Source organism: Spermophilus citellus (genome assembly GCF_964194105.1).
Source record: "Spermophilus citellus genome assembly, chromosome: 18".
Classification (NCBI taxonomy): domain Eukaryota; kingdom Metazoa; phylum Chordata; class Mammalia; order Rodentia; family Sciuridae; genus Spermophilus; species Spermophilus citellus.
The window spans coordinates 11,991,105-12,012,988 of NC_138200.1; the positions used below are offsets into that span (position 1 = coordinate 11,991,105).

The following is a 21,884-nucleotide window of genomic DNA, read 5'->3' on the forward strand; positions in this document are numbered from 1 at the left end:
GAATTGGAGGTTTATTTTTTAATATATATTATCTAAGGAGACAACTGTGCATGTGAGGGGTGGGCAGAGCCCAGTGCGGCAGCGTCTGGGCCCCTCCGCGACTGCCCACCTCGACTTCTGGGTCTGACCCACCACATCGCCGCTGTCGCTCTTGCTGCTCTTGAGTCGTTCATTCAGTCCTTCTCATTAACAATTCACACACACACACACACACACACACACACACACACACACACGATATGAGGAAGGGCCCTGCCCCCTTCCCAGACCCCAGTCATCCAGAATGCTGGGCACCCACGTCTCCCTCTGTTCTTTTATTTTTGTAGTAAACTCTGTAGGTGGCTGTGGAGGTCGTGGGGAGCTGGTGGGGAGGGGGCCCCTCCTGGGTAGGGGCTGGGGGCGGGGTTATTGCTCTGAGCTCCCTGTCCCCAGGGGGGCCTGTGTGAGGGTATCAGGATGGGGGCCGGCATAGGGGGTTGGAGACACGGCCACACAAACACGCAGGTCACAGCACAGGGGTGGGCAGGGGAGGCTGGGCGCCGTATTGCACTTTGGGAGTGGGGCCAGGCGGGGACCCCCCTCAAACTGGAGCCTGGGGAGGAGGCTGGAGGCCATTTTCTTCCCTCCCCCTCCATGGAGGGGAAGGCGAGACACCCACTCTGGGGTTGGGGAGGGAGACTGGGCTCTGGGAGGGTGCCGGGGCCTGGTCCTAGGCCTTGGCTGACATCGAGGGCAGACCAGATGGCAGAGGCTTCATGGGTGGCTGTCCTGGTCCCCACCTCGGCAGAATCCGTCACCCCACGCTGGCTCAGCTGCCGGTCCCCCCTTTGCCTGCCTTGGCTTTGGGAGACACCTGGAGGCCCTCATCGCCCTCGCTGTCAGAGCTGCAGCCGCTGACATCAGTAATCTCCAGTTCTGAGTCACTGTCTTCCTTTCTGCCCAGTGTGGTCTCTGGACCCCCCGCTCCTGGCAGTGCCAGGCGAGGGGCTGCCACCAGGCCTGAGGGGCGTTCAGGACCCGGGCCCTCCCCAGTCGCAGCCAGCAGGGGTGCAGCCGTGGGGCCTCCCCCTGCTCCTGTGGAAGGCAGGTGGCCCAGGGAACTGGCCAGGGAGTTGGGGTAGAAGTGTGGGGGATAGAGAGAAGGGGAGAGCTTGGGGAAGGGGCCTGTGAGGTATGGGTTAAAGTTCCAGGGGTACTCAGGGAAGGCGCGGCCGTAGGGACCCAGCAGGCCGGGGGGCTTGGAATAGCCAGTGGTACCTGGGGGGCACAGGGGATGGGTCAGGCTGGGCCACTCCCCCTGGGGCCGGCCTGCATGGGAGTTGGTAAAGGGTGCCACTTCCCGCCACATCCATCTCATTCTCCCCTTTGTCCTCCCACTTGGCTCCACAGGGCTTCCTCCCTCTCCACCTCCTCCCTTCTCGCACTGTCTCCCATCCCTTTAGTACCCCTGAAGCCCTTCTCCCACCTTGTCCCCTATCTCGTCACCGCCTCCCCCGCCTCCTCCCTCTACCCCCTCTCCTGGTCTTTGCTCCTCTTCCCTCATACATGCGCAGATCTCCCCCCAGGACCCCGAGGCTCTTACCAGAGCCCAGGAACGGGAAAGGGCTGTCCAGCCGCAGTTTGTCCGTCTCTGGGGTAAACAGGGGTGTCCGAGCCCCCGGCTCTCCCAGGCGTGGGGCAGAGAACAGGGTCTGCAGGGCCTGGAGGGGGAGGTGGCACCATTCAGACTGCCCCCTCCCAGGGGGTTCATGGCAGAGGGGGGCACCAGACATCCCCATTCCAGTTCTGGGATCCCATTATCCAAACTCACCTCTGGGGTGAGGGGAGGAGCATCTGGCCCAGGGCCCCCTGCAAAGGGACCAGGGGTCAACAAGAGTGGGGAGCCAGTGGCAGCAGCTGCTACATCCAGCAGTGGGTAATTGACTAGCACGACTTTGCTGAAGTTGAACTTGTAGGTGAACCTCTTGCCTTTGGTCTTGTGGAGGATGCGCTTGTTGTAGTAGTAACTGTGGGGAGAGGAGGCGGCCTTTAGGGCTTCCTAGCACAGGCTCTGTGCCCGCAGAGTGGGGAAACTGAGGCTCACAGAAGTCCCCTAACCAAGGTCATGGGGCAAGGAAGATTGAGGCAGAGCTGGGATCTTGTCCTGCATGGCTCCAGGGTCCAGAGCTGGGGGGTCCTTGCTGCCCTTCTACTTACAAGGAATTTGGGGATCCAACAGGATTTGGCCCCAGGATGTGAAGGGAAAGCCCCCAGGGGGTGGGGACCTGAGAGAAACTGAGGGGAGAAGCTGGTGAGATAGGAATCAGGCCCACAGCCCCTCCTCACCGCAGGGCCCGGCTCAGCTTGTCATAATTCATGTGGGGTTTGCACTTGCGGATGCCCCAGAGCCGGGCCACTTCATCAGGGTCCTTGATGACGAACTCCCCGTAGTCCCCCTGCCAGGCGATGACACCCTGGTACTCCTCCTTCTGCAGCAGCTCCAGGATAAAGTGCCACAGCTGGATCTGCCTCGAGCCAGGGGATGACTCCGGCTTGTAGGCCCAATCCGGGAAGGCAAACCCTGGGGACGGAGGCAGGGAGTGGCCTGGATGGGGACACCAAGTAGAAGCTCCGGGCTGAACTGAGCAACCAGAGAGGCCACCAGTGCTGCTCTGACGCCAAAGGAACAGCCACCCAGCCTCAGGCACCTCCAGACCTGCCCCGCTGGTGTGTCCAGTCCCCCAGCTGCCCAAAGGGGGAAGGCCCTGAGTGGTCCTCCCAGCCTGCTCCTCTATCTGGGCACAACTACCCAGGTTCAGCAGGGGAAGGGGTAAGGTTATGAGGGAACCGTTTCCTGCCTCCATGATCAGGGAGGAGTAGCGGGGAAGGACATCTTCCACAGTGGTAGCCATTCTCCCCACTGCCCCGGGAGGCCTCTGGAGTCTCGGGCACCCTGAAACGCACCCAGCTCTTGCTGTCTCTGTAGCCTAGTCCCTTGCCCTATGCTCCTCCCCACTCCCCGAGGCTCCCGGCACACTCTGGCTAAGCCTTGGCACATCTGTCTCTGCACCTACCTGTGTGTGTGTACTCTTCATGTCCCCATGTCCCCACCCACCGTGTCCAGGCTCAGGTCTTGCATGTCCACTTGTGTGATCTTGTGTGCCCGTGTGTTCCTGCACTTGCAGCACATCACATACACTACACCAGGGAAGGTGGACACGCCAGCCCGCCACACTCCTGCCGAGGACCACCCATGCAGGCACACCAGACACGGCTACCCCAGACAAGGCTGCGTCATGCCAACAATCCAGCACTGCACACCCCACCTGTCACAACACAGTTACACATCTCAGGTGCCTCAGAACTGGGACCCCTCAAACAACTGTGTTACATAGGAACCCAAAGGCCCCAATGACAAAAGCAGTGATGGAGATGGAATCAAGACATCCGGAGCCTCAGATGCACAGCCTGACAGGTGGACGCAGCCACACTGCGTAGCAGAGCAGCCTCCAAACCCACACCCACAGGACCCACCTGTCAGCACCTGCCACAGCTCACTCGAAGCCACGGGTCTCACACTTGGGGGTTGAGTCCCACTCCACATACACCCAGAAACTGGGTGCAAAGAGGGGTTCTTGCCCGCCCCTAAATCTCACCTCCCAACCAGAAGGTCCTAAGCCCTGAGTCCAGCTTCTGTGCCAACTCCTATGCCGTATTCTCTGTCCCTTTCCTCTCTGCTCAGAGACCCCAGACCCAGGCGAGGAGGAGCAGGCTGGGGAGGCAGGGCAATGGCCTGTGGGTCGGGGCAGGAACCTGCAAAGCTGAGAGACCCGGATCCCCATCCACTTGCTATGTGGCCACTGGGCAGACCCTTCTCTCGCTGTCTTAAGGTTCTAGGGCGGGAAGCAGGAGGAGCAGGGCCCCATGGGGCTGCCTGGTGTGTTGAAATGGGTGCTGAGGCTCCCCTGCTGGAAGGCCAGGCACTTTACTCCCCAGGGGCGAATTTTATCCAATTCCTTTTGGGTCCTTCCAATTCCTTTGTCACCTTTGATGACAGGCTTAGTCAAGACTAAAGCCCTAGCCCATTCCACAACCAGAGCACATCCTACCGGGGAAGCAATAGAACCCAAGATGACAATGCAAAACCCAACCCGAAGACCACCTGCCCTGTACCCGCGACCTCCAATGCACCACCAAGACATGACACATGGCTAGAGGATCCCACCTCAGTGGTCAAAGGCACATGCACTGACAGGCAACCCCAGGATCCAGTCACACACTCACCCCTGGGCTAAAAATGAGATGCAGCCAGAACATAGACCCAGGGGCACATCCACCCACACAGCCCAAAATGTACCAAGACGTCCCTGGAATGCCACAGAGCACACCACAGACCCCAGGAAATGGACAAAGCCTCTTCACCCCACTGAGGCAGAGGCACACTCAACTCGGCGGGTCAGCAGACACCCCCCTCACACACAAGCCTAAAATGTCCACCTGCCTGCCAGTTCAGAGACAGAGGTGGCCTCCGCCACCTGCGTACAAGCAGGGACCCAAGCTCACACAAAGACGGGAGATGCATGCAGACACTTGCCTAGTGTGACCACTTTCTCCAGAAACACTGAAGTGTGACAAAGGGACACACTCCAAATGAGACCTCAAACAACCAGGCAGCCTCAGTCTCCCTCTCTCACAGGCACACACTGTCCACATCCTCAGGTCTGAGCATCCACTTCTGGGCAAGTCATCCTGTCACCCTGGGCTCTGGATGGCTGAGCCATGCCCTCTGCCCATCTCTCCTAGTCCCTCTCCTCCAGCCCCCAGCCTGCTGTCTGCCACAGGTAGGTGAAGGCTGAGATGTGTGGGGCAGAGTCGCCAGGACCTCGTCCCTCTCCCGTCCCATGCTTCCCCTGCCCTCCAGAAGACCCCGACGTCCCACAGGCAGATGGCAGGGAAAGCTGGCTGCGAAGTTTATAGCCAAGTTTTTCATAAGGGGTTTTATTCAGGGGACTCCGATGGAAACCAGGGGAGACAGACTCACAGACAGAGGAGGGGGAGACAGAAGGGGGTGTGGCCCCGCGGAGGCCTGAGGGCTGGGGAGTGGGGTGGGAGAAGTCCGGGCCAGTTACCAGGGGTCCAGAGAGCCGGCAGGGCGGGCGGGGCGAAGAGAAGGTCGGAGACGCAGCTACAGTCCATGGCGGAGCTGACCCTGCAGAGTCTGGGACAGACACGGGACAGGATGGAGGACAGTGGGAGAGACAGACAGGGGTCAGCAGCTGGATGCTGCCAGGGCTCTCCCTCTCCCAGGTCCCCAGCATCTGCCTGGTGCCCGCCTCCTCTGCCCCCTAGTTCCTCCCTTCCTGCTCCCTCCCACAGGTCCCTCTGTCCCTAGTCCCCCTCTGGCCTGGACCACAGACCTTCCCTGCCAGCCTCTCCTTCCTCAGCCTCCCGCTCACTCCCTGCCTAGCTCTCGCCAGCAGCTCAGCCTCCTCCCTCCGCGCCTCACTCACTCTCACTCTCTCGGCGCTCGCCGCCCGCCAGCCCGCCCTCAGCCCGCCTGTGCTGTCTCTGTCACCGTCTCTCGCCTGACCTCTGGGGCTGGTCCCTGCGTTTGGGGGGCTCCTGTCTCCCTCTGTGTCTCTCCAGCTACCCCAGATACATCTTGCTCCAAAACTTGCCCTGCCTGGCTGACCTGGGCCAGCTGTCCCCCACTCTGTCACCCCAGAGCTGGCAGAGCTGGACACCTGCTGGCCCAGCCCCTGCCCTCCCTGCACAGGGTCCCCCTGGGAGTCCCAAGACCCCCTTGCTTCAAACCTGCTGCTCATCCAAGATTCTTGCCACTTGGATCTGCCTCCCCTCAGCCCCCCAAAGACACCCCTTCCCACTGAGTCTCCCCCTCAGGCCCCTCCTCCTCGGCCCCATCCCCCCAGACGCCCCCTTCAGATGCCTCCTGCCCTAAGATGCTCCATCCCCTCCTCTTTCCCTCACACCTTCCCACCCACCCCACACCCACAACCACCTGCTCCCCACACACCCTGCACACACCACCCCCTCAGGCAGGACACATCCTGCACTTTCAGGAACCCCACCCACCCTCAGACCCACCTCTGGTCCTCCTTTCCCTCCTTAGATACCCTCTCTGGTACCCCACCCTGGATACCCTACCCGACAGGCCACCCCTCACAGGTACCCATGGCTCCCAGGCAGCCCGGTGCACTCGGGAGCCCCTCAGACCCCAGACACTTCCCCCACGAGCACCCCCTCACTCCTTGGACACTGAGCAAGATGTTTCCGATAACCCATGTCCCCAGAGGCCCCAGTCCTGACCCCTGAGCTCCACCACCCCAGCACCTGCCTCCTGGGTCTCCCGGCCTGAGGCCCCTCTGCACCCCGTCCTGCAGCCCCTCTCCTGACTTCCTCTGCCTCTCACAGCTCCTCCCGGTCTCCTCCCGCGGCCTCCCTCCCCACACCCCTCCTCCATCTCCCCTCCACCTGGAGTCCTCCCTGTCGCCCTGGCCACCTCCCTCGGTCCCCACCACTCTCCTCTGTCCCTCTTTTCTTGGTTCCTTGCTGCCCCGCTCGTCCTCTCTTTCCCCGTCTCTCCCTGCGCCCTCTTCTCGTCCCCTCTATCTCCCTGGTCCGCGTCCATCTCTGTCTCTGAGAGACCTCACACCTCCCTCCCTCCCTCCGCCCTCGCCCCTCGCCCCTCGCCCCTCGCCCGCTCCCCTCAGCCCCCGCCGCCCGCTCCCGCCTCTCTGGACGCCCCTCTCCCGCACCCTCCCTGCCCACCTCGCCCCACTCGCTCCCGCCTCTCTGGGCCCCCTCCTCCCCCGCCCCACCCCCCATTGGCCCCTCTCATTTCCGTGTTGGTTTTGATTTCTCTTCCCGACGCTTTCAACTCCCCGCCGCCTCCTCCGGACACGTTATAACGAGGAGCCGTGGGATCGGCGCTCCGGGCCCTGCTCCCACGCTCCCCCGCCCGCCGCCGTCTCTCCTCGTCTCTGCCTCCTCCAGGTCTCTGCTGCCACGTCCCCCTGTCTCTGGGCCCGGCCCCATGTCAGGCCCCTGGGGACCTGGACCCCTGACCCCTCGGCTGGGTCCCCTTCCCTGCCCACCTGCCCAGCCTGCTGTTTCTGCCCAGTCTCGCGTCTCTGGGTCTCCACCTCTCTCTCTGTCTCTCTGTCTCTCTGTCCTCGCGTCTCTGGGTCTCCACACCTCTCTGCCTCTCTGTCTCCATGTCTCCACTTCTTCCAAAGTCCAGGTCTCCACGTCTCTGCCTCTGCCCCCTAGTCTCTGTCTCCACACTCCATCTCCATGTCTCCGTCTCTATGTCTCTGTGTCCCTCTCTTGGGGCCCCTTTGATCTCGCCCTGCCCCTGGCGCCCCCCTGGCCCCATTGATCGCTGATCGACCCATGGAGGGAGCAGGGCCTGCGGCCCGGGGCTGTAGAGCAGGCAGGGGCCGGGTAGGGCAGCTGGACAGATGGACAGACGGCCCCAGCCCTGGTGGCTGTAGAGGGGGAGCAGCCAGCAGCCAGCAGCCCCAACCCCGCCCCTCCCCGCCGGCCGGCATGGTGCGGATGGGGACTCCGGGCAAGCTTTAATTTTTAATTTTATTTTGCTTCCTCCACCCCCCCTCGCCCCCATCTCTACCGCCCGCAGCCATGGCACCGAGTGTGTGCGTGTGTGAGGCAGCCGTGTGCAGCGGGGCTGGGCGGGCAGAGGCTGCTCCCTCCTCTCCTGCCAAGCACAACTGCACAGCCCACACCTACCCAGGCACACACACCACCTCACACAGGACACAACACACACACACACACCAACAGAGTGGCACACACTGCACAGACACACGTCCCCCCCACTGTCATACAACACAATCACAGAGATTCCCACATCAACAAAGTCAGGCACATTGTCACACCCCAACAACTCACATCATTTAGGTGCACGTCACACACACCAACATAGTCATACACAATCACACACACATCAGCATAGTCACATTTACACAGAAACAGACACAGTTTTACACAGATACATATATGACACACATCAGTTCAATCCCACCCAGAAATAATCACAAATCCCAGATGGATACACTAACAAACACATAATCACACATCTAGGCTCACACTCACATACAGAAACTCACAATCACACTGAGATAAGGTCACACAGAATCAGAGACACAGGAGACACATAGCAGCACAGCCAAGCCAGTGACACAAAAGCACAGAGTCACAGGCCAGCACCAGAGACCCTGGCCACACATGCACACACTTGGTCAAGCATGGAGACACAGACACACACACTACAGTAGACAGCCACAGCCAGACAGCAACCTTGGTGGCCTCAGTTCATTCACAGACACAGTCACACAGATACAGTCACAACCACACACACACACACACACACACACACACACAGATCACAGTTCACGACCAGCACAGCAGGGAGCCTGTGCTGCAGCCCCAATCACACTCAGCCCACAGGACAGGCTGGCTTGTGGAGGTGTGCTCAGAGGTAACCTACCCCAGGCTACCTGCCTCCCCTGTTGCCACCTGTCCATCTGTCTGTCCATTCATCATCTGTGGACTTTTCAGGTATATTTTTGCACACACTGCACGCTCATGTGTGTTTGTGTAAAATGTGCACTGTCTCAGACTTGCTTCTGTCTCTTGCAGAACCTCTCCGGGTGTCCGTGTCTGTCTGTCTGTCTCTCACTGAGGGTCTTTGTCTCTCTGATGCCTCTGTCTCTAAATGTCTCCATCTTCGAGTGTCTCTGCTTCTCTCGTGTCTCTGGACTCCTGTCTGTCCCTCTGTCTCCAGGCAGCTCTGTCCGCCTCTCCTCCTGCCTCCTCGCCCCCATCATCCCAGCCCCCTGGGCTGGGGTTTAACCAGTTGTTTTGATTTCTCTAAGCTGCGCTGGCCGCCTCGGGAGCTGCCTCGGGCCTCACACCCCCCCCAGCCCCTTCATCCCTCACCCAGGCCCCCCCATCCCCACCTCCCCTTAACACAATCTGCACAAGTGGAATGAAAATTGATTTTTTTTTTAAATTTCATATCTTCTCCAGGGCTCTGTCTAAAGAGGAGAGGGACGCGGCCCAAGACCCTTCTCCCACCACTGCCCCTGCGTGCACACACACACACCAGTGCACACACACACCAGCCCCCCCCATGCCCGGACTGCACCCACGGCCACACGTCCAGACAATCTGGGGACACACCCTCCCATGCCACACACCCATGTAGGCCACATCTGGGCACACAGCAGAGACTCACAGGACGCCCCACAGCACCCACACGCCATGCAACCCCCTGGCTGTGGGGCCAGGCCCTGGCCCGCTGTCTGCACAAGTACAAGCCCCGCACGCTGCCCACCAAGCCCACGGCCCCACTCCCTGCTGTCACACACCAAGTGCCTGTACCCACACACACTGTCCCTTCAGGTTATGGCCTTGCCCATGTGCACACAGCCAGGCTCAGGGACCATCCCACCACAGGCACCAGGAGACCCCTTGGATGTCCTGGCAAGGAAGGGGTCAGGACAGGGGCTTTCCTGCCAGTACTTGCCACCCTCACCCCAGATGTCACCCCCCCCCACCCTGCCAACATCAACCAAATGCTCTGGCCTTGCCCTGGTGGGGGTGATTCTGTGGCTGGGGTACACACACCACACACACACCTACACCACATCCCACACAGACACATACAACACCACACACTACATTGCATGTCACATACACACCACGTTCATACTGCACAACGTAGTCACCAAATCACACGCATACCACACATCACACATGTCACAAACACCACATATACCACATGCCACACACACCACACTCATACCACACAGACACCATGCCACACCGATGCCATGCCACACACACACACTACACACATCTCACACACACAAGCACATACCACACACATACAACACACACCACATGCACTTACACACACCTTGCTACTTCTCTCAGTGCTGCACATGTAATCCTCACGTGGACACACAAAACACAGGAAGCACAGTCCCCACCACACACAGCCCACACAACACACAAAGAACCAAACACACGTCAGTGCTCACAGGTGATCAGAGAAACAGCCCACAAGTGGAACTGGACATTCATGCAAGTTGCACGCACCTGTGCCACTGACAGCCTCACGTGAATCACAGGTACACACTGCCGTCACCGTTTCTCAGGGTGGTCAGGGTGGTCATGCACACTCACACCAGGAGCCAAGACTCCACCGGCCTGCTCCATTCAGCTCCCCCAAGTGACCACATGTACATGCACACACACACACACACACACACACACACAACCACAGCTGAACTCAGACTCAGACACAGGCTGAGAGGCACAGCAAGCCCTTAGCACAAGCGCCCTGCCACACAAGCTCGCACAGCCAGTGTCTGAGGTTTGGGCTCTGGCCACCTCCCATGGCTCCTTCTGGCTGTGTGTACCAGCTGGGCTCCTGGGGCCCCTTGGCTTGTGCTTACATGGTCCTCTGCCTTGCTTCTCCTGGACTCCTCGCCTCCTTGCCCTGGGACAGGGAGCTGTCATTCAGTCACTCAGCACACCCTGCATGGCCACACAACTGGACACACCAGATACAGCACAACTCTGGACTTCTTGACAGTTGCACTAGACATGCACACCTGAGCGCCACTCACGTCCTGCAGACACGCTCATGGCCTCACACACCCACACATAGCTCCTTGTGTCCGGGGACATGCACTTCATGTTTACACGCACTGCGACACAAGTCACACAGAGGCACATGTGGGAACACCTGCCAAGGCTGCACTGGGCAGGACAGACAGAGGGACGGGAGCAGGGCTTTCTGTTCAGGAGGAAGTGGGCCTGACCAGGTCTGGGGTGGCTGGGAGGTACAGGCCAGGGACACAGAGGATGCAGAGGGCAGGGATGGACACCCACCAGGGCCCTCCCTCCTCTGTCCCCCTTTCATGGGTGTCTCTGTCTGGGACCATGTTTGTCTCTCTAGGTCTCTGTCTCTCTTCTTAAGTCTCAGTCTCTGCACGGATGTCCCTGGGGCTGCAGCCAGAGCTTGGAACGGTGTCAGTGGGGGTGGTGGGGAGGGAGCGTCCCCGGGGAGGTGGGAGCCGCAGTGCCACGCACCCCGCCTACCAAACAGCTCTGGGGGAGGGGAAAGGGAGGCGCAACCAGCCCTGCGCCCCAGCTCTCTGCTCCCCGCCCACGGCCCCTCCCTGCAGACACCCAGAGAGATGAAGGTGGTGGGGAGGGGGGGCTGGAGGGGGAGGGCAGAGAGAGGAACACAGAAGGGGAGGGTGGGGGGATGGAGAACAGAGAGGGGAAGGGGAAGCATGCAGAGAGGGAGGAGATGCAGGGGCAGGCATGGACAGAGACAGAGACCCTAGACCAGAGAAAGTGGGAGTCCCCAAAGAGAAGAGGAAGGAGACCAAGAGACAGACAGACGTGGACAGAAGGAAGAGACAAAGACAGGGGGAGATCTGAATCAGAGACATCCAGAAGGAGGGAGTGAGTGGAGAAAGGCAGAGACAAAGTAAATTAGAGAGCTGGAGGTCGTGGGGACCCCGGGTCAGGGAGGAGGCAGGAGGGGGCAGAGATGCGGAAAATTGAGGGATTAGGGCAGAGGCAAGAGGGGATGAGAGAGGCCAGGCGGCCAGCGGGGAGCCAGGAAGCACAGCGCAGTGCAGATTCGCAGCCTCCCGGGATGGTCGCCCACCCACTCTGCTTCAATCTGGGGGTCGATGTCCCCTGGGAGCCAGATGTACCCCAACTCCCAAACTGGGTCCACCCTCCTCCTCACCTCTCTCCATCTGATCCACCCCGTCCCCAGCTCCAACCTGGACCTCTTCAACCCCAGCCTCTTCCCAGCTCCGTCCCCACAGACCCTGCCCCGGTTTCTTGGCTAGACCCCTTGGTCTCCAGTGCAGACAGAGTGATAGGCTTGTGGGGAAAGGCTGTCATCTGTGGTGCTGGAGGGCCGAGGGTTAGGAACAGGCTGAAGAGAGTGTCCTTCTAGATGGGTCGCCAGGGGCCAGGGGCTCAGTGTGTCCTGCACCGAGTCTGTGCTGAGGCAGTAAGGTCTGGGCATGGGGTGGGGGGAGGTGAGTCGAAGGACCCAAAGCCAGAGATCAGGAAGGGCAGAGGGACAGGGGGCAGAGGGAGGAAGAATCAGGGACACAGCAGAGAGTTAAAGGGACTAGACACAAGAACACCAGAGGGACAGGGAGATGGGGAGAAGTGGGTGACTGAGGTCAAGGAGAGAAATGGAGGCAAAGTCCCAGGAGGGCGAATGAGTGGAACAGGAGAGAGAGATCCAGAGGCGCGGAGAGTCGGCCATGCCCGGGTGAGGTGAGGGGCGGGGCCGGCTAGGTCTGGGTGCTTGGCTGCTGGGGATCCCAGGAGGGCAGGGTCCGGCCGGGATGGGGGAGGCTCAGGGCTCCAGGGGCATCAGGCGCGGTGCTAATTCAGCGCCATCGATCAGACGGGATGAGAGCAATAAATTATTGTGACAAGATGCAATCCTGGCCCGCGCACTGCCGCCGAGGCGGATCGATCCCTGTCCCCAGCCCCACACCGGGTCCCATGCCCAGGCCTCGCTGGCTGGGACGCCTCTGCCCACCTCTCCCCCCATTCTCCCCTCCACACACTCCAGCTGGTGGCCAGGGCAGAAGGCAGCTCTAAGGAAGGAAGAGACAGTACCAGAAGGGGACCTGTGGTGAGAAGCCCAGCCCCTATCTGATCCAGACCCTCACTTTCCTCAGTACCTCCTCCTAACCACCACCTGTGAGGTAGGAACTGCCGTGATGCCCATTTCACAGATGTGGAAACTGAGGCTCACACAGGGAAAGCAACTTTACCAAAGTCCCACATCCGTGAGTGGCAAAGCCTAGACTTGAATGCTGGTCATGTGACTTCAAGCCCCTCAATCTCTCCACTATCAGAGGATAGAGAAACAGATAGAGCCCCCTAAAAAACGAGGAGAGAGAGAAAGAGAAAGTGGAGGACACAGAGTCAGAGGACTACACAGAGGTATGGAGAGATACAGACACATGGAGAAAGACAAATGGAGGAATATAGAGAACAAAGGGACAGAGTGACCAAGAAACAGAGACAGAGCTACATACAGGGCAGGCGGGGGCTTGGACTCAGAGAGAGGCCAAGGCAACAGGGCAGGGAAATGGGCAGAAGGAGGCAAAGATGGACACAGAGAAAGGAAATGAAAGGGAGATGTTGGAAAAGGAGCAGGCAGAAGGGTTGTTCCGGATGCCAATGAGTGTCTGGGCCAGTAGGTGTGTGCTGGGGCGGGGAGTGGGGTGAGGATGCGAGAATCTTGACCTCTGGAGTCAAGGTCAGTGAGAGCCAAGAGTGTGGGCAGAGGGGCTCACCTGAGGGTAGGCATGGAGGGGGCACGGGTGAGGCTGGGAAGGCAGGGAAACAGTATTGCCAAGGCAACCAGGTAGACAGGTGTTTCTGTGGAGGAAGGAGGTCACCTGATGGGCAGGTGTGGGAGGCAGGACACTTGCTAGAAGGGCAGTCTCTGAAGTCAGATGGCTTCTGTTTGACTCAGTTCTATAGTTTTCAGGATCTAGGGCCTCAAAGAAGTTATTTCTGGGCTCAGTTTTTTTTCTGTAAAATGGGGATAAGAGTCAAGAAACTGCCTCCTAAGGGCCCCATGATGAATGAAGACAATGAATGTCACGGAGACTTTAGTAATTAGTGGCTGCCATCATCATCATCATCATCATCATCATCATCATCATCTCATCATCATCATCATCATCATCATCGTCATCATCTCATCATCATCATCATCATCATCTCATCATCATCATCATCATCATCATCATCATCCTGGCCATCAATATGCCTGGGGGGGGCAGGTGAGATGAAATAGGTGAGAACAAGCATAAGTGCTGCTCAAAGCCTGGTACCTGGTGGACCAGCAGCAGTACCTGGAGACTTAGAAATGCAGACCTGCCGGCTCCTCCAACCTGGTGTGAGGCCCAGGAATCTGCCAGGTGTTGGGTGCAGCCCTCTGCTCACACATTGGCTCCCACTGACCAATGTCTGATGCATAAAGACTTAAGGGTGCAGAGAGCGAGGTGCGCAGACAGCAGGGCTGTGTGTCCAACCAATGCTTCCGGCCCTGCTGACATGCCAAGAAACACAGCATAGTGGTCTCTCAGGAGGTAGCCCTGTGCCGTGAAAAGGGACAGGCGTCTCTGGGATGGGGCAACTGGAGAAGGCAGAAGGGACCTGAAGGTTGGTCCCTGAAGGTGTGGACACGGGTCCTATGGTCAGGTAGTGAAGACGAAAATGAGGTGTGCAGGGGGTTCGTGATGCTCACCATGTTCAGCAGGGGATGAGGGCTACTAGATGAGGGGGAGGAAAAGGAGAGGTGTGGGACCAGGGTGGGGAGCCACGTGTGTGTCTGTGAGTTAGGGTGTAGGTGTCCCCTTTGGGGACAGGTTGGGGAGACCAGGAATGTGGCAAAGACCCAGTGGAAGAGATGTATTGCAGAGATCAGCGTGGGTAGGTGCTGGAGAGATTGGGGGGCTTGAAGTCACAGGACCTGCATTCAAGGTGCTGGAGCAGGTGATCCTTGAGGTGAACAGGTGAGGAATAGGCACATGTAGGGAGGGGCTGGTGTGACTTGTACAGCAGGGGAAGAGGAAGTGAGAAACGTAAAACATTAGAAATGGATAAGTGGTGGGCTGGGGATGTGGCTCAAGCGGTAGCGCGCTCGCCTGGCATGCGTGCGACCCGGGTTCGATCCTCAGCACCACATACCAACAAAGATGTTGTGTCCGCCGAGAACTAAAAAATAAATATTAAAAATTCTCTCTCTCTCTCTCCCCTCTCTCACTCTCTCTAAAAAAAAAAAAAAGATTAAAAAAAAAAAGAAATGGATAAGTGGTACCAAAGGAACAGGAGTGAGGAACCAGGTAGTCAGGTGAGGCGGATACCCATGGCCAAGGACAGATTTTCTCCACAAAAGCGAATAAGTGTGAAGGGCTGTATGTTATGAGAAACTGGGAGAAGGCAGAGGTAGGGGACACAGAAGGAGTTGGGGTGCAGGTGAGCAGCAAGTGTGCAGGTGGGACAGGTGTAGCTTCTAGGGGGAGGCCCTGTGGCAGGGCACAGGCCTGAGGAAGGAGTGTATGTGTGACAGCTGGGACCCGTGTGCATGAGCATTCCAGTGGCTTTGGGAACTAGGAGACAGGTGGGAATCATGCCTATGTAGTCTGGGACCACAAGTGGCAAAGGCAGTCATGGGGACTAAGGTGGCAGTAGGTGTTGGTGTAAAGTGATGGGGGTGGGACGTGAGGGTGTGAGGTACTGGCAGCCAGTGGTGTGGAAGGCACATGTGCTTCTCAGCCACAGGTAACACCTGTAGGGCAAGGTGTGCTGGAAGACAGGTGTGAGGGTGCTTGAGGAGGGTGGGCAGGGGGACACAGGTTAGGAGGCTGCACATGTGAATGTTCTGTGAAATGAAGGTGTGTGTGCCCACACGTGTGTGTGTGTGTGTGTGTGTGTGTGTGTGTGTGTGTGAGAGAGAGAGAGAGAGAGAGAGAGAGAGAGAGAGAGAGAGAGAACAGGTACGGCTTGAGGGGAAGCAGAGGTAAACATGAATGGATGAGAAACAGATGTATTTAGAGCTTTAGGGGACAGGAGGGATGGTGCCAGTGCAGGTATGAAGGGGACATTGTGACATGAAAAATGACACAGATGCAGGGATTCAGGAGGAAGGGCAGATTTTGGAAAATACATGTTACCTGGAGGGGCAGGTAAGAGGGGATATGAATTAATTGAGAGACATTATGTTACAAGCATCTCTGGTGCAGGTTTGAGGGGGACAAATGTTACCTGGCAGGGCAGGTGAGAGGACACAGGTGTTACCTACAGAAGTAGGTGAGTGGAACAGGTGTGGAGGACAGGTGTTACCTGCAGAGGGCAGGTGGCCCGAGACTAGTGCTATTTGAAAGTCCAGATGCGGGAAAATGAAGAGCAATATGAACGTGACAGGTGTGTTGATAGGTGTGGGTAAAAGGTGTTACCTGAGGCTACAGGTATGTGCAGCTCAACTCTGCACGGTTGTTTGCTGCCTCAGTTTCTCTTGCTCCCCTCTCCTCCCGGACCTGGGAGCCAGTTGCGGCTCTCAGGTGCCTCCTATGGCTCCAGCCCTGGGCAGGGCACGCAGTAAGCTCTGGGCTTGGAGAGGCCCAGCCTGTGGGGCAGCCAGGGCTCCTGAGGCTGCTTGGCGATGCGGAGCGCGTCTGGGCCTCGGCGGGCCGGCCGGGCGGGGGGAGCGGGCGGGGGGGCCGTTTAGCCGTGATAGATCCGCGCGCCGCTTGTCTCTTAATCTCCGGAGCGACCGATCGATTCGCTATTTCCCTTTGTTGCCAGAAAATTCGATCCTGGGCCTGGAATTAGGTCCCCGGCTTAATCTGAGCGGAAACCAGCGAGGGGGAGACAGAGACAGAGATGCTGAGGGAGACAGAGACAGAGATAGTAAGAGACAGAGAGGCAGAGATGGAAAGACAGAGATGATGAGGGAGGGAGAGAGATAACAGGAGAGACAGGCACAGAGATTTGGGGAGAGATAGTCTAAGAGTTGAACCCAAAGAGGTAAAGATGCTGAGAGAGACAGAGACAGAGAAACACATCCTGGGAGAGTTCAGAGGTAGAGACAGAGAGACAATAAGGAGAGACCCAGCAAGAGAAGAGATGGCAGATGTGGCCCAGCAGGACACTGACGGTGATGGAAGGAGCGGTGGATTGAAGGAGCCTTCCAGAGAGGCCCCCAGCAAAGGTCAGGCCCAAAGGTACTCCTTGCCCAAACTGCGCAGACCCCAGGATTGCCCCAAATGTCCTTCCCATAGACCCTGTGCCCCCCACGCCCAATATCCAGACCCCAAGTATCCATATACAAAACTGGAGCCCCTCAGCCTGGAACTCCAGCCCCCAATTCACACCTCCCTATGGGTCCCCTAAGTGCAAACCCTGACGCTGACCCCTAGCGGGACACATGCACACCCCCAGCCCTAACCTCTAGCCCCAAAGAGTCAGCTCCCAATTTCAAATACTTAAGTCCTCCCTTGGAATCACCAGGTCCCAAATAGTTAAGCCCTCACGGTGACCCCTAAGTCCCCCTCTGACTCCAGCGTCAAATACCCAGACTCCTCAGTCCCAAATATACAGACCCACCCTCGGGTCCGCCCACCAGCCCCTACTCCCCAATATTCAGACCCCAGTCTCTCCCTACCCCATCTCAGTCGCTCTCACGCACTCCTCCTTCCCGCGCCCCAATTGTCGCACCCCTGTCCTGAGGCCGCTCCTCCTGCACTCTCCCCCACCTCCCCAGAGTTAGGCGCAGTGCGCCCGGCTGGCGACCCCCTCCGCCGGCCCCGCCTCGGGCTGCCCTGCCCGACTCCGGGGTCTCTGGGGAGCACCTCCCGCGCCCCGGCCCCCCGCCTCGGGCAGGAATCCCCGCCCCCTCCCCGCCCCAGCGCCGTCCCGCGGCGCTCACTCACTTTCCGGGGCTTGCGCATCCGCTCCGTCCGGGGAGAAGTGTTCAAAGTTCGGATCCCGCAGCCATCGCCCCGCGGCGTCCTGGGGAGGGGACACCCGGGCGGGGGCGGCGTGGGGGAGATGCCCGGAGCCCGGGGGAGACTGAGAGGAGGACAGGGAGTCACTGAGACACCATAACCGAGAGAGATCCCGAGACAAGGAGGCAGAACAGGGACGAGCAGAGACGGGGAGGTGCACAGAGAGACGCCGCCACCGAAACGCGCAAAGAGAGGGAGACGCGGGGAGCTGGGAACCCGGCGGGGCCGGCGCGGGGCGCGGGGCGCGGGCGGCCCTGCCTCCGCGCCTCCTCCTCCACCTCCTGCGCCGCCTCCTCCTCCTCTTCCTCCTCCTCCTCCTCCTCCTCCTCCTCCTCCTCCTCCTCCTCCTCCTCCTCCTCCTCCTCCTCGCTCCTCCGCGGCGCGCCGCGCGCCTCCCTCCCTCTCGGCCGCCCGGCCCCGCTCGGCGCGCAGATATATGGAGGCGGCGGCGGCGGCGGGCGGTGCGGGGGAGGGGGCGGGAGCGCGATCGATGGAATATAATTTTCCTCAAACTCGGAAAATAAAGTTCAGAGCTGATCAAATTTGAAAACAGATGTCGAATCGCGACTCTAAATAAGGTTCGATCCCGGGACTGAGCGAGTGGGGGTGGGGGGCCGGGGAGACCGGGAGACCCCCTCCTCTCTCTTTGCTTCTCCCTCCCTCGCCCCCGCCCCACCCCTGCCGAGGAGGATGCGCGGACAAACGGACAGGACAGGCCCCAGGCTGAGGTAGCAGCTATGTGGCCAGGATCCCTGCTGGACACGCAAAGCTGGACTCAACCTGGAACAGGGAACCGCAGACACACAACCTGCATAGCAGACGCACAGGTCGTAGGGAGCATGGATTCAGTGACACAGTGCGGCCACACACACAGGACACCGCCTAGTGAGCGCACTGGGCTCCCCGCAGTAGACAGGCACAGACACACGTATACACAGACCTGCCCTCTGTCCAGGTGTGCACACGGACATGCTAATAAAGAATTGGAAAACAACCTCAAGACACAATGAGCACAGAGACCATTCACACCCAGGACACACTGCCTGTGCACACATATCTACCTCAACTCACAACCACTCCCTGATCCACTGACCACCAACTGGATGCATGGACACAGATCCACAGTGACATACACCTTCCCACCCTGGCCCTGGCCACACACGCCATTGACACACCGACTGTCACAGAACGAAGGCGTGCACACTGATAAGCCCTTCATATGCCCACTGGTCCCAGGCACTCACACTCATACCTATGGTGACAGGGAAGGAAGGGCATATCGCAGCTGGATCTGCTCCCCTTAAAATAACAAGTAAATATCCACTGGCCTTTGGACCCTGAGAGCTGTCCCCCCTCCCCCCACCTACCTCCTTGCCCTACCTGACCGTGCCCTCACTGTCCACCACCCCACTGTCTCCTTTGCCCCTTTCCCCTCACACTTCCTCCCTGTCCCCCTTTCCGTCTCCCTCCCTCACTTTGCTCTCCCATTCCCAGCCAGGTCAGGCTCCACCCACCGAGCTTCAGTGCCACTTCCTCCAGAGTAGGGCCTTTCTCCCTGGGGCAGCCCCTGCAGCTACCTGCCTCAGGAGGGGCAAGTCTGTCTCTGCCAGACAGCAGTCCCCGAGTAGTGGATATGCCCTGGCCAGGACAGTTGTGCGGGATCTCACCAACCCCACAGGGCCCAGGCACTGGCACTGGGTGCTGAGCAGCTAGAAGAGAACTTGCAGAACAGGGGGCATCCAGCTCTGCTGCCACTCACTGCCTACCTAGACATTGCTGAGCCTCAGTTTCCTCATCTGCAAAATGGAGCAGCAATGAGAAGTACATTGTAGAGTTGCAGGGAGGCTAAAACAGCACACCGGGTGTGGAGCAGTTGGTACCAAGCACAAGCAAGCACACCTTTGCCGGGACATTGCTACTTCAAAATAACCACATTAGAGACACTGCAATTCTGCTGGAAAATAAGAATCTGGACACTCGCCTCTGCCTTTTCTCATTAGACTGGTTGGGACACTCTAGGAGCCAGTAGGAAGCCCCCACACTGGGTGTCTGTATGTTGGTCACACTTTAGACCCCCAGGGACAGCCCTGGCCCTGGGTGTCTGTTCCAGCTCCTGGACTGTAAGCAGCCCCTTTAGACAGCTCACCAGCTAGATGGCTAGAGAGTATCCCCCAGCACCTTCCCAGGGCATGGCACAGAATGTCACAGAAGAGCTTCTAGAATGCTCTTTGGGGGGAGAGATAGCCTCTCTGGGTAGCTGTGACTCCTCAGTCTACACCCTTCGGAAAAGCTAGACCCCATCAGGGCAGCCAGAGCACCAGCAGGACTGTATTTTATGACCACGAACTGCGCTCTGGGAAGACGCATGTGAAAAGAGAACACTGTCTGACTGTAGATAACACCCTTCTGTAAGACAGAACACCCTCTGGGAAGATAGTTTATTACAATGTACACACACCCTTCCAGAAAGCAGAACACCTTTGGAATATTAGCAACACCATACCCAGCAGAGACCATCAGTCAAGAGCTCAGCACTCTGTGCCTAAGCCTTCACCCCCCCCCCCAGAGGTCAACTCCCCACTCCTAGGGGAACTGGAAACAGAATGGAACACCTTCAAGCAGCTTACCACCCCACATCTGGGGTACCCCTAAGGAGCGCTCTGATGCCCTGGGGGCAAGACTTATTAATCTGTACTTTGTGCATGTGTGACCAACTCCTGGGGGTGTGACCAGTGCCCATCTGATTGTTCTGAACATCTTTGGTTACCTCTCACACGGGCCTGATTTCTGTAGCACCTTCCACGTGGCGCACCTTTGGGCAATTTACATTCCCTCTTTGAATCTCCTCGGGCCAAGAGGATGCAGGAAAAGGCAGATATTTGAGTGTATCCTGCCTTGTAATGCACATAGTAGGTGCTCAATAAAGTAAGAGCTCTTGCTGTGCAGCGTTCTTGGGAGGGGATTGCAGGCTCACTCGTTAGCAGTGTTGCCAACACTCACTTGACTGAAGGAAGCGGCTCACAGGAGGGGGATCATTAAGCTGTACTTAACATCCCCAGGGAGGCTGCAGGAGCAGAAAACTGTAGTTAATACCCCGCAGAGAGAGGACGCCCTCAGGGCATTTAATGCCCCCTAAGAGAGAAAGAGAGAGAGAGCAAAAGAGGAAGGAGATACCCTCACCAGCCTGCAACACCCAAGGGACTGAATTCATTACCCACGCAGGAGAGAACATCTCGGGTCTGGGTCTGTAATATCCATTTGAATCCAAACCCCCAGGGAGAGGGAGGACCCCTCCGTGAGGGCTGCCAGCCTCCCCAGAGTACCTCTAATACCTGGGAAGATGCCTCCAGGAGTAGCCAACAGCGAGAAAGAGACAGAGGGTAAGGCTAGGAAGGGGTGAGGTGACCTCTCCCCCCCAGGACCCCCTGCCTAACCCCATCCCCCTACAGCTGCAGGAACCACACAGGCACAGGGTGGGGGCGGGGCCGCCCGTGGGCACTGCCTGGCATCCCTGGCCGGCACTGGCCTGGACACCATGCGGGATTTAACCCACAACAGCCTAGGAGGTTGGTGGCATTATTAGCGTCCCCATTCTGCCAATGGGGAAACCAAGGCACAGAAGTCACTTTTTCACTGCGACACAGCTAGTTGGTATTGGAAGTGGGTGGACTGGTGCAAGGTCCGTGTCCTTAACTATCCAGGTACACCACCTGCTGTGCACACCCGACCCCCCCCACCCTGGAGCTTCAGGCTCCCGACTGAACCAGCTCTGCATTTCCTGCACTGATGGAAACCACCCCCAGCCTCGACCTCCCCAGGACACAGTCCACCCCTCCCCAAGACCCAGACCACCCCACCCCAGGACACGGTCCACCCCACCCCGCGCTCTCCAGCAGAGTCTGACCTCAGGGAGGCCAGGGCCTGTGTCTGACTCTTCTCAGTCCCCACCAAGGGCAAGGCCTGGTCCACCGGGGACTGGGGGGGGGAGCAGGGAGGGAGGAGGGGGGGTGCTAGAGAGCAAGGGCAGGAGGGAGGAGAGGAGGGAGCTCTGGGGTCCTGGGGTGGGGTGAGGGGTGGGCCAAGCTGGACCGTGGATGTTGGGGGGACTTGGGGGAAGGGGAGAGTGGGGTTGCTGGGGTGGGGCAGCTGCAGAGGCATCCCCCTCACCCCCTCACCCCCCCATCCGGGCCCAAGAGACTGGCTGAGAGGCCTCTGGAAGATGGTGGGGGGGGGCTAGGGGGGCAGTTCCTTGGAGGAAGACAGACAGACAGCCACTCG

At 58.9% G+C, this 21,884-nt stretch overlaps 1 protein-coding gene across 3 annotated transcripts; it reads right to left on the minus strand.

Annotated features, from left to right (window-relative positions):
• Window positions 1-251: 251 nt before the first annotated feature.
• ERFL (ETS repressor factor like) lies at window positions 252-17,923 on the minus strand. Of its 3 annotated transcripts, none has more exons than XM_081273082.1 (6): window positions 17,532-17,923; window positions 5,109-5,197; window positions 2,326-2,560; window positions 1,811-2,006; window positions 1,583-1,700; window positions 252-1,257 (listed from the first exon to the last, which is right to left on the minus strand). In XM_081273082.1, exons 2-6 carry the CDS (start codon window positions 5,173-5,175, stop codon window positions 809-811), a joined length of 1,065 nt encoding a protein of 354 aa, XP_081129208.1. In that variant the 5' UTR covers window positions 5,176-5,197; window positions 17,532-17,923; the 3' UTR covers window positions 252-808. The 3 variants fall into 3 exon arrangements, with proteins under 3 accessions (XP_081129208.1, XP_081129209.1, XP_081129207.1); XM_081273083.1 differs by lacking the exon at window positions 17,532-17,923 and adding an exon at window positions 16,056-17,487; XM_081273081.1 differs by lacking the exon at window positions 17,532-17,923 and having other exon boundaries at window positions 5,109-5,889.
• Between the last annotated feature and the right edge of the window lie 3,961 nt (window positions 17,924-21,884).

What these genes read in the sequence shown, in the direction of transcription:
- ERFL (XM_081273082.1), bottom strand. Translation starts at nt 5,175, where the DNA reads ATGGACTGTAGCTGCGTCTCCGACCTTCTCTTCGCCCCGCCCGCCCTG. An exon ending in AAGCTGAGCCGGGCCCTGCG is followed by an intron (nt 2,007 to 2,325) that starts GTGAGGAGGGGC and finishes CTCTCCCCACAG; the next exon opens with TTACTACTACAACAAGCGCA. An exon ending in TTTCCCGTTCCTGGGCTCTG is followed by an intron (nt 1,258 to 1,582) that starts GTAAGAGCCTCG and finishes TGTGCCCCCCAG; the next exon opens with GTACCACTGGCTATTCCAAG.